The 12,060-nt window shown below is 46.6% G+C and overlaps 1 protein-coding gene across 1 annotated transcript in view; it reads left to right on the top strand.

The window, feature by feature from the left end:
- LOC131263332 (synaptic vesicle membrane protein VAT-1 homolog-like) overlaps positions 1–12,060 on the top strand; it is a 55,963-nt gene that overhangs the window by 10,459 nt on the left and 33,444 nt on the right. The window contains exon 2 of the mRNA XM_058265515.1: positions 6,213–6,632. Within this exon, the coding sequence (XP_058121498.1) occupies positions 6,280–6,632 (353 nt within the window). The 5' untranslated portion in view covers positions 6,213–6,279. The remainder of the gene's footprint in view (positions 1–6,212; positions 6,633–12,060) is intronic.

The following is a 12,060-nucleotide window of genomic DNA, read 5'->3' as shown; positions in this document are numbered from 1 at the left end:
TTTCTCTCTGTTTGTCTTATCGTTTCCGCGAGCTGACCTTTTCTTCGTAATCGGTCTTTAGCATCTTTTTCTGCGGTTTTTTACTTCTTTTTCAGTTGCCCTCCGATACTTTTTCCGTTAGCACTTTCCTTCGCTTCACTTCACTTTGACTATTCGCTTCCACCGACGAATGCTGTATTTTTGCACCATTTTTGCAATGTTTGCGTTCGGCTGGGACGTGGAATGGAAAGAAAAAGAAAATCGCTCCAAGTCGGCAAACTTTTCCCCTTGCTTGCAAACGTTACTGCTGGAAGTAATCCATCATCAGAAGAGGTGTACGGGAAAAAGCATGTTGTTTTGCTTTCGAACCGCCCGATTTGTTCGCTGTTCGTAGGCATCGTTGTTTTTTGGCAAATTTAAATTGCCTTCACCCATCATCTTTCCCATCACCGTACCGCGGGTTTGTTCGTATTCGTGAGCATTTAATAATTTTTCCTCGCCAAATTAGCAAAACCAGCGACTCGGTTTTTTTGGTTTTTGGTTTTGTTGAATTCGTCTTGATTTTGACAAGGTTTTTTCCGCGACCAAACTAACGGGTTAACCCGCGTTGGTTTTCCATGAATGTGCATGACTTTTGCTAGTTTTTTTTTTGTGTGTATTATATTTGATTTTATGCTCCCATGAGGTTTTTGTTTCTGTTTTAACCCCCCGATAATGCTGTTACCCTCCCCCCGCACCACACAAGGAGTTTGGCGAATGGGATGGTGGGATTAATTTTCAGTTTGATCATGGTGCGTTGGTTTTCAGGCTGACCTTCGTGTGTGTGTTAGCTTCCTTTCCTCCGCTCACTCTGCCCTACCGCACGCTAAACATAATTATAATGATAAAGCCGGGCGCGATGGCTGTTTTCGGGCAATGGGTTGGGTGTTGAGCCGTAATTTTACGATCGCCCTCTCGGATCGTGTGAGAATTCTTGTGTTTCCCCCCGCATCCCAGGGAAGCTGACCAGCAACAGGATGGGGTTTGTGGTTAGCGTGCTTCTTTTTCGTTTGGGTTTTTTTCCTCCCTGGTTTCCTCTCTCATACCTTAGGAAATTCAATTCGCCACCAGATTGACATAAACTAGGGAAAATTGTGCTGCGTGTCGCAACTCGGCACTCGAGGGATTCTTCTATTGTTTCTATCATCAAACTGATCAAATAAAGCTCACGCTGTCGTGTGGAAGTTCATGAGCAAACGGTGAAATAAATATCCCTGGGAAAATTTCATCTCAAATTTGTTTGCTTATCATTTTTGGGCGAAATTATCCGATGGTCAAATTTCTTCCTTCTGTGAAACTGAGAGTAGCCCTCTAAATAAATATGAAGTTTTGACTGCTCATGACTCATGAACTCTCTTCACCATGACGGAACAAATCAAGAGGAAAAAACCGTATGGAAACCCGTTTATAATGGCTTAATTATGTCGACCATATTTTATATCAATCATCATCCGTGTTCCTTCTGGCTTTCGAGCTCTGGTTGTGCGGTTTTTCGGACCCTTGTTTTTACATCATGTTTCGCCACCATCATCATCATCTAACCAGCCATCGTCACTGGTAGCATTGGTTCAACTTAAACTTTTTTCTTTGCTGATGAGAAGTGGATTGAAACGTTAGTTTTTTTTTCTTCTTTCAACTTAGCAATAAAAAAACCTCAAAATCGTCACCCCGATCGAAATTTGTTTGAACTCAACACTTGTTTTTAACACATACGCCAAATGTAATTGCATGCGATGAAATTCGCTCCCTTGGGCACTTGCTACAAACATTCGTTAATTGAAAAGCTCGTTAGCGAAAATTGTAAACGAGTTTTCCACCACCCCGCCCCCAACCCCAACCTTTAGTCTTTGTCAGGGGGGAATCCCTTCCAACGGCGGTCAGCTCTGGCAAACCTATTAGACCTTGTTTTTCTTTTCTGTTTCTGTTTTCCTATTACCGGTTTTCTTCTCCGCCAGCGTCGGATTTGATTTGGAGGAAAAATTGGAAATCTTTTGATTTGGCCTCTCCTGTTGTTTCAGCTGATAACTGTGAACCTGAATTTAGGGAAGATAATTTTGTTCGCTTAATTCCTCATCTTAATAAAACGGAACGCGTTTGAAGTTTAAAGGAGCAACCGTTTTCGCTTGGGCAATTTGCCAATGCTTTGTAATGCTTTTTGCTCTTGATATATTCACCTGATCCGTTACACCATCAGATTTCACTGACCTTATGGAAGATCAAAGGATTTCGTCTACGAGATGCGATCGGGGTTTAAAATAATGTGTGTGAAACAAAACCGAACCGACCTTGCGAACAGTCGCTTTGTACCGATAAAAGTTTTTGGGGGTTCGAAAACTTTTGATTGTATAAATTATTTTCCAAAGCCCGATGCGATGCGTGGTGTGCTGGCTGGTGGACCTTCCGCCGATGGTAGCCGGGTTCGTTTCTGTTTGTGTTTGACACCCTCCACCCTCAGTCCGTCCCATTTTCCTTCCGCCCCGTAGCCCGTTAGTTGTTTTTCGTTTTTCCACAGCCTTTTCCACCGTTTTGTTTTTTGCTCTCCTCCTCCTCCCCCATTGCCCTCATTTACTTACGATTGGACAGGTTTTCCTGCTCCAGCAGCGTTTACACGGGCGTCGTTACACTTGACGAACTGTCAGTTCAAGCGTGAAGAACGCACGTATCTGTGTGTGTGTGGGGGTGTGCAGTTGTGGAACGCTTTAGTTTTTGGTGGAAAACAAAAACACAAACCCCCGTTGTACACATCATGACGCTTATCGGCATTGACTTTGAAAACGAAAACAACGCTGAACGCGACCGTTGTTTGGAGCGAGGGAATGAATGGGTGGGGGTGGTGCCTTGGAGGCGGGTAGATGCTGTTACACCGCGCAGCTCATTTTCACCGAGTAGCACCACCACCACACACTGTTGCTCTGTCGATATCCATCAGCGCACTTTCGCATAACCTCACGCAAGGTGCTATCCTGTCTTTTTTCGTTGTGTTTCCCTTCGCTTGTCTCCGCTTTTCTCTCCGGTCAGGCATGCTGGAAAGCTGTCCATCAATTTCCAATACTTTGCCGACGGTTCAACTGGGATGCTGTCGTTGCTTTTCAGGATGTCCAAAATGGCTTCAGATGAAACTACCAAAGTGGTTTCAAGAGTCTCCAAAACATCATCCACCAATACCATTCGAGCTGGGGGTGACATTTTCAAGTGAAAATTGCTGCTACATCACATTGTTGTGCTCTGTTTGCCAGCGTATTCGTAAAATACGTCAAAGAGCGGTCATGTTATATTGAGATCGCCATCGGAAACGGTTTGGTTGATAGATGATAGGTTGATTTATCAATTAGGTCATGTTCTCGACATGCTCTGACAGGTACTTTAACACGTTTTGTTCAAAGCGGTTTATTTTTTTTCTCTTTTTTTACGAATGTTAGTCTAATTTATTTACATACTACTGATAAAAGCAATGCTTCAAGCGTAAATATAGTTTTCACGCGATAAATTGTTTGTTTGTAACTTTATTTATGTAACGAAATTATTCGTCTTCGTTTGTTTCGACTGTTCTGTCTTTCATTTTTTATGGGGGTATTTATTTGTTTTACTATTAGTACATTTTTAGTTGTTTTACTTTTAATTTAAGCGGTTTTTTTAAATTTTAAGTGATCCAAAACAGTAAACTCAATTGGACAAATCTTTCATCAAAAAGGCAGCGCATTGGCCGAAAACCACATATCCGAGGGTCGCGAACTTTGTCAACCTGGCATTATCGGCGGTTCCCCTGTCCCTAAAAGCAGAGTTCGATAATTGAATTCGTTTTATCATTAGGTTTCAACTCATCTCACTCTCTCGTTTCGTTTTGCGCACGGCAAAAGCAAAACGAAGTGAAATAAGTAAAGTCAATTTGCATAATTTGCGTCTGGGCAAATTGTGCTTTAACACTCTGACGGCCGGCTACATCTATAGATGTAATGGCTCCGTTTCATTTTGCATCCGATCACATCATTTTGGTGTGCTGTCAACGCTGTCACCAGACACGCACCACAGACTTCTGAATGTAAACAAATATCAAATGGAAAGTAAACAAATTCCACAGGGTGCGTTGCTCGTTCGTTCGTAAAATCTAATAAAGATTGAAAAAGAATGATCAAACAGGGCGGCCAGAAACGGAGGAACTAGTGCAAACGCGCCGGTCGCAAAGCGTTGTGACACCGTGAATTGTGCGGCCGTCAAAGTGTTAATAATAACGTCATCGAAGTGCACAGCTTTTACTCCGTGCTCCATGTGTGCGTGTGTGTTGGTGTTCCGCTCGTCCTTCCAGCGGGAAACGGTTTATCAAAGCGCGTACTTCACCGATCGGTTCTACAACGGTACAATTACGTCCAAATTACGTTCCATTTTGTTGGCGGGAAATGCTGCGTTTAACGTAGCTCGGTGGAAAATGTCGCCCTTGTGTCGACCACTCCGAGTAAAACCTCGGCCTGCCTCACCTCTTGTTTCCATTTAAGGTTTTCTAGGCTGGAAGACTTGGTTGGGAATGGAAAATACGGGAAGCTGTAGGTTAATTTTTGACGATGGAAGAATGCTGTCAACCTGTCTCCCGTTTCGCTGCTTCTGGAGGACGACCAAAACCAAAAGTGAGAAAGCGTCTTGCCTAAACATAAGGCCGGTAATGACCGGGTTGTCGCAGTTTAAATTATGCCGTCGGACAAACACCTTCCACTGGAGACGGTATGCTACGGCGTGTTCGAGGTTGTGGGATGTTCTTGTGCAAACTCAATTACAGTACAATGTAGCATTTTTTGCTATCCTCCCTCGATGTACTTTCCGTTGGACCAACATTCCGGAGCGTTCAAAAATCTTCCCAAATCGATCCAATTTTGTCACTTTGCCGAAGATCATGGACACTTTTCTGATGCGACAAGCAGAGGAGCACTCAACATCTCCAACGCTCATCTTTCCATCAGAAACCGGTGAAGCACAAGAAGTGAACGTAATGAAACAGAAAGGCAATAGTGATCGCTTGTTGACCGGTTATTGATGAGGCGGAAAGATGCGATCCCCCTCGGAAGGAGAATTTCGGACCGACCGAGCCTCACAGTGCCATCCATTAAAGGATCGATGGTGGTTTCAGGCACTTAGCTTCCCGCTTTGTTTCGGTGGGGCTTCTTCCCAGCAGGTTGGTAGGAAAATGTGTGTGTGTGTGTCTGCGTTCTGGCTTCTCATGTTCTTCCTAAGTGAGTCCATTTTCGTCGAGGTTTCGATGCTCTGATTTAAGGCCCTCCTTCTTCCTTTCTAAAAAAGATACATCATACTACACGCCGCATCCGTCGTCATGCTTCGGGTCTGGCTGGGAAGATGCCCTTCCCCTCCACCCATACCCGCTGCAGGCAATCGCGCCTCCGGTGTCAACGCGTATTTGAGAGATTCGGTAAAAGAAGCTCATTTTTAATGAGCTGCCATTTTGCCTCCTTTTTTTCGCCACCGCACGAACCGTTCCACCATCTTGTTTCAACGCACAGCCGGGTGGAAAAAGAAGAAAGGAATAAGCGTGAAAACTGGTCCTTCGGTCGTCGACGTTTTCGCTTTTCCGTCCACCGAAGTTTGAGGTTCTGGGGTGTTCCTTCCCGCGAGAGATGCACGGGAGCGCAGGATATAATGCATCTTAACGTTCTTCGTCGTCCCAAAGGGAAGGAAAGTTTGGCCCCGGGCGCAGGTGCCACCTCCAAACCACACACAACTCCCCCCACCCTCGCCCCAACGATGCAGGCGCAGGGCGAGGTCTTTGTCGTGTCTTGTCGTTTATAAATATTTACATCTCTTCTCCCCCTCACGAAATGGACGGACGGGCGAGACACCAGAGGGGGGGGAGGTTCTGGAGGCATCCTTCCATTTGGTATCTTTGGTTCCAGCTGCTGTGTGTTGCTGTTGCTACTGGAATCTGTTCTGCTGGCACCGGGAAATGCGCTGTTATTTTCTTCTTCTCGGAAGTGTCTCGGGGAAATGTTATTTTCCATGTTCTTCCCTCAACTTGGGATTCTTTTCTTCGATAGAAGCAGGACAAGGGATATAGCGCGATTTTTAAATGATTTTCTCCCGGAGACGGCGGCATTCGCTTTGTCTTGGCCTTTGCTGGGACAGTACATTGATTAATAGATATTAATTAAAATGGCTACCTAACGCTGGTCTCTGTTTTCCATTCTCTCTTCCAGACTTATCAATCCTAAAGGGTGCCATCTACACACTCTCTCTCCTACACACAAACACACTAGCGTCAAGATGACTGAAACCACCGAAGCCCCAGTCGTTGCGCCGACCGCCGAAACCAAGACACCGTCGCCCACGACCGAGACGGCCGTCGTCACGCCGGCGGAGAACGGGCACGCCGAGGGCGGCGACGCGAAGGTGGCCGCTGGCGAGACCGCCACCGGCGACGAACAGTCCGCGGCCGCCACCAACGGCGGCACGACGCCGGACGAGAAGGCCAAGGCCGAGGAGAAGAAGGAGGACCCACCGAAGGAGATGCGCGCCGTCGTGCTGACCGGGTTCGGGGGCTTCAAGAACGTGAAGATCCTGAAGAAGCCCGAACCGGCGCCCCAGGCCGGCGAGGTGCTGATCCGCGTCAAGGCATGGTAAGTCACCGCCACGAGATGGACCTTCGTTAATTAAGGATCCTTTGTCGGCGGCTATCTCCTCGGGCATCGGTTTTCGGGATGTGGAAGATTTTTCTCCATCGGGCGAGAGAAAGAATAATGTGCGACACTTCGCTGCCGGTTTCTACTCCGAAGGTCTGGGACTCACCTTATCGTCTTCCATCGATCTACATCGCGCAAAGCGTGAAGTTGATGACTTCGTTTTGTAGTCGTTTTTTTGGCGGGCTTCGCCTTGAAAAGAGCCAGGAGTTTTCGATCGTCGAACGATCGAGATAATTGGTCGCCCCGTAGGCGTGGTTCGATCGATCCGATGTTGAGGTATCGTTCGATCGACTTTCCAGAACATCCAAAGTCGGGTTTTCGGTTGTCGTCCGGTTCCTGGAACCATTATAAGAGTGTTGAACATAAATTGAATTTAGTAGCGATCTCTCAACTAGCGAGTGATGATGCTCAAGTCTGCTCAATCTCATCGAGTATTTGGTTTTTCTCCTCCAATTCTTCGAAGCTAAGCAATTTTTTATTATTTTCGGAACGAAGCAGAACCCATAACCGTAAATCATGTTTTTTAATCACCTGCCGAGCCAGAGCGCTCCTTTGGTGACATTATGCGAACTCTGCGTCTTGAGAGAACCTCTCGTTGCGGCTCGTAAAACCCCGAACTCTTGAAAAAGGCAAAGATCTTTCGTGGCAGCAATGGTGGTGGAATGTGGCCTGGGTAATGCGCTCGAATTTTTACGATGCTCTTTTATGCGTAACGCACATTTATGATTCATGTGGTACGCAGGAAAAGAGCGGTGATAACCCTCCAAACGGCGACCGGGAGTGGGAATTCTGAAGGCGGAAGTTGTATGTATTCTTGTCGGGCGGCTCTAGATTTGGGTAGTTGCTGATTGAGCCCGAAGCCAAAACGTCACTCTCTATCTCTCTCCCTTACACACGACGCATCATACGCCTGATTGGAAAGGATTCTGCATCGGAGCCCTGCCTCGAGAAACCCCGAACAGGATGTGGTGAGATGCGCGCTGGTTTCATACGAAAAGAACGACGTAAAGACGCACGCTAAAGATATGGGTTGACGTGCCAGGGAGTGGAAAGGCATAAGAGGTTCAGGCCGCGGGCGAGGCCGGTATGTTCCCCATTCGCCACATGCAGAACAACATGCAGACCGTGGCAGCAACACGTGTAGTGCACATGTGTGGCGAACGGTTGGTTCTCTTTGCCTGCTTCGGGCGCAGAATTTCGTTTTCGAGCTGTGTGAGAATATAGAATATTCGTGTTTTTCTTTCCCTCCTCCTTCGGCTGCCATGTACCATGTATGGCTTGGGTATGCGCGCCAGTACCACAGCAAATTGTTGCCCGCTGTTGAAAGTCAAAAGACGCCAGAAACTGGATCTGCTGGCGCTGCTCTGGTGACCGTTGAAGTTAACGACTTTTTCGTCCGCTTTCAAACTGCGGTCCCACAAGGATGTTTTCCGGGCGACTTTTTGGAGCAAATCGACGCTCTGTGCATGGGCTGATATTTGATAAGATACAAATAAAATTGGAAAATAAATATAACCTCGCACTCATTATCAAATTAACGCTTCCCGACGAGCGCACGCAACCCCGACGTGTGGCGGGTAAATCAATCCACCGATCGCGATATCGAATGATTTATGCCATTCCGCTTTTCGAGAACTCATCGACAGATTCCTTGACATGCAAAAGAAGAGCGCAAGTGATCGGTAATCGATCGTTCGAGAGGAGTGTTATTTCTCGTGGTTGGTTTTGACGTTCTCCGGGGGATCGAGAAGCGGTGACTCCCAAGGGCCGATAAGAAGCAAAGTTGGTTGGGGAAAGAATGCACTCAGTTTATTCGCATTTCTTGAACTTTTTTTAGTCACCAGTGTTCATCCCTTGCTCGCCTTGTGCCCCATAATGATAGGCTTGTATGATCAGGCTGCGCTTTGGAAGTGACAGAGTCTGTCAGAAGAGGCATGTCGACGAGCATATGGGCGACGTCGGAACCGGGAGGATTTCTGTTTTCTTTTGACAGATGGAACGAAATGCGAACCGAAATGCGAAGAATTATGTTTCCGAAAGTGATCTTCGACCCGCCCTCATCATACGGAGCTTGAAGAGAAGGTGATGTGTGCGATGATAATAGTGCAGCGGGCATGCATATTTTTAAACCTTTCTGTTTTCGTTCCTTTTTCTTGCTTCTTTTACCCTTTCTTTTCGCGTGTTCTGAATTTTTGGCGGAATCTTTTCCTCTTTCGTCGCCGGAAAACATCCGAAGACCGACGACACAAGATGCCGAGGGATAAGATTAGAGTCGCTCCGCCTCATGCGGCTGAAGTTGTCAGGATTGTCGTCCATCATGGAACAGATTGATTTCCACCCCATACTTTTGGTCCGTCACGTGGCTCTCGATGGTTGACGACCGAAATTGTTTCCACCGAACCACACGAACCTCTTCTGTCAAGTGCGTGGAATTGATATTGGAAGATTTTGACAAACGTAACTTTATTGGCTTACAAGCGTGTGGCGTAACTCGCAGGGCTTCTACTGATACCTTACCTTGAGAAGTGGTTGAAATTCAAATACCAGTTACTTAGTTAAATTTTCCTCTACTCACTTCACGCTTCACGACTATTTACGATGATACTCACTTTATTACCCCTTAAGAGAATGGGGTTGTTCTCGCTTTTCAAACGAAAATGTATCAAACATTGTTTCCTCCACTGCTTGTTTACACACTTTCGAGTACGCCTGAAAGTGAAAGTGAAAAAAGCGATTCGTTATGGCATTTGGAAAAGCCCGATCGGCACAAGTGCGGTGACGTATGTGATTTTGGGATTTTTCTTTATTATTCCTAAGCTACGATAGCGTGTACAACAAACGTGATCGTGCTCCTTATATGGACATTTTGAAATTATTGCCGCGGCGTCGTCGATGCGGCAATGTTGCTTCATGATTCACGTCCACCGCCCGGCGTTTCCGATGATAAACTTCACCGTAGGCCGACGGTTAGAGGTTCACATGTTGAAAGAAAATAAAAATATATAACTCAGTCAGCGTTGAACCCAATTTCGTTTATCTCTCCTTCCGGCGAATGCAACCCTCTGGCCCGTGCGGTTGTGATTTTCGACGGAATTGTATGCCTCACCCGTGCACCGAATGCTTCTTCTTCGTCGAGGGGGTTGTGAATCATTGATTAGACACCGATTAGTGACAACACCTAGAGAGGAGGGGGAGGGAAAGCGATCGATAGGCATTTTTTTGTAGGCAAAACACTCCACCAGACGGCGACGGCCACTTGCACTTGCACTTGCTGTTGTTAGTGCAGGCTGGTGTATTACTAAGGCTAAATTCCGGGAAGCGTCAGACACGCGAGTAGTCTGCAGTTGCAGCTGCGTACAACTGCGCCATTGTGCATTGTTGATGGCTGGCACCGATGATACTAGACAAACATGCACACACACAGCCCCGCTAGAACTTCCCCAGCAAATGTTGAATCGACGTCCTTCTTCCCACTCCGCACCGTCATCTGAGTAATCCATCAAGATGATGTACGAATTTGTCTTGGACTCGAAATAAATCACTGCAAAGAGGGGCTGGATACAAGAAGGAAGCCATCGTCAAGTGGGGCGGTGTTATTGTGTTGTTGTGCAACAGTGATTAGAAGTCGCCAGTACTCGACCCTCGTCCCGCCTATGTTTGACGACATAAGCATGAAGTGAATGAAGCACCACTTGCACAGTCGAAGGACGGTTAGTCAGCGCTAGTTATTAATATTCCGTGCAGCTGTGCCTCCGACTCCGCAGGCTGTATGATATGATGACGGGTTCGCTTAAACGCGTTTGGCCGTGACTTTGGAATGGTAGGAATGCGGCATATCTCCTTTTCGCGATTCTTTGTTTTGAAGTCGAAGAATTGCGACTATTTTTGGGGAAGCTGTTTATAACCACGAAACGATATCATTCGCTGGCTGAGGAGTGGGTGTAGAAACTCATTGCTATATCTTCAGCGGGACCTCAAACGAATAATTCTCGTCGGGGAACTATAGAGTTTCGTTGGCGTTGTCCAGAACGACCTCACATATGTCCATGGACTTGATGTAGGAGCTGAAGTTCCTGCAGACTTATGTCCATTAGTTAATCCTTTGCATCAAACGCATCTCGGATCTGGCAGACAGCTTGAGCTTGTGCTCTCGTTTGGAGTTCTTTATTCAGTAACAAATGCGGCCAGCTTGCTTGCCAGGTCCGGATAAACCTACCGGCATATCCACCGGAGGCGAGAGACATTAACCTTCGTCCCCTATCCCCCTAGGATCCCGCAGCTACAGAGGGCGCAAACCGTTTCTTTCACACAACTCGGTGCTGCGGGATGGTGTAATTGAATCAAATCAATCAATTATCTCCCGACTGGCTCTAATAGAGGAGCCAGATTGGATTACCATCAACAGCTTGAGAAGTGAGCAAGATTATAAGCTCGCCTTTGCCATCCGTGTGTGTGCGTCACTGTGGAAGCTATGTGGAGGCTTAGTGTCGCCTCTCTTTGATACAGTGCTTCGTCGAGACCGCCATTCGGAACGCCTATCAGCAGCCCTCCTTCACATTGGGTTGTTGTTTTTTTAGACTCACTAGATTCATCTGGAAAGCGAATAGTGGTGCTGGCGATGGTGGTGGCTCTGCATCCATTCACACAGCCTCTTGCGCAGTGCGCGATGCAGTTTTTGTTGTTCCGTCTGCGGCCATTCCGCCGGACGATAGAGGAAGGCGGCGTTCATAATCAGCGACGGATTTCGTCACACTTCGGAGGCAATAGACTTTCCTAGCTGGCTACCATTTGGTGATTCACCAAGTCTATGATAAGGCGGCAGTGATTTTTTCTTGGAAGGTCGGTGGTGGTGGGGTATGAGGTATGCGGAGGGATGAGGGAACTGATAAGTAAATGCTGCTTTGCACTATGAAGCTCACTCCACGGAGGAAAGAGTGTATTGCGACGTGGAGTTTTAAATAGATTTAAATCGGCTAAACAGTGATGAAGCCGTTAAAAAGCGTATGAGTGTGTTCTAGCACCTAATCATTTCCATTGCCTATGGAATACTCTGAAAACACTACAAAATAGTATTTTTACGTACCTTGTTTGTACTTCTCAGCCAATTGATGTATTTTTCTAGCGTAAATTTATCTTTCAGACTGCGCTATTAAGTATTGAGGAAGCTGAAATTGTTATCGAAACAGGAAAAGAGACTTGAAATAACGGTTCAAAGATTTATGGTAGTTGGTAGCGAAGGGTTTTTTCCTTCTTCTGTTTGTTTTTCAAACGATCTCCCGTGGATCCTGCTTGGTGGTGCCTAGGACTCCTAGGACTTGGGACCCTTCATTTCGGCCAGTTAAGCCTGTACTTCCTGACAACCCAA

The sequence above is a fragment of the Anopheles coustani genome, chromosome 2 (assembly GCF_943734705.1).
Source record: "Anopheles coustani chromosome 2, idAnoCousDA_361_x.2, whole genome shotgun sequence".
NCBI lineage: Eukaryota > Metazoa > Arthropoda > Insecta > Diptera > Culicidae > Anopheles > Anopheles coustani.
This window is presented reverse-complemented; position numbering and strand designations above follow the sequence as displayed.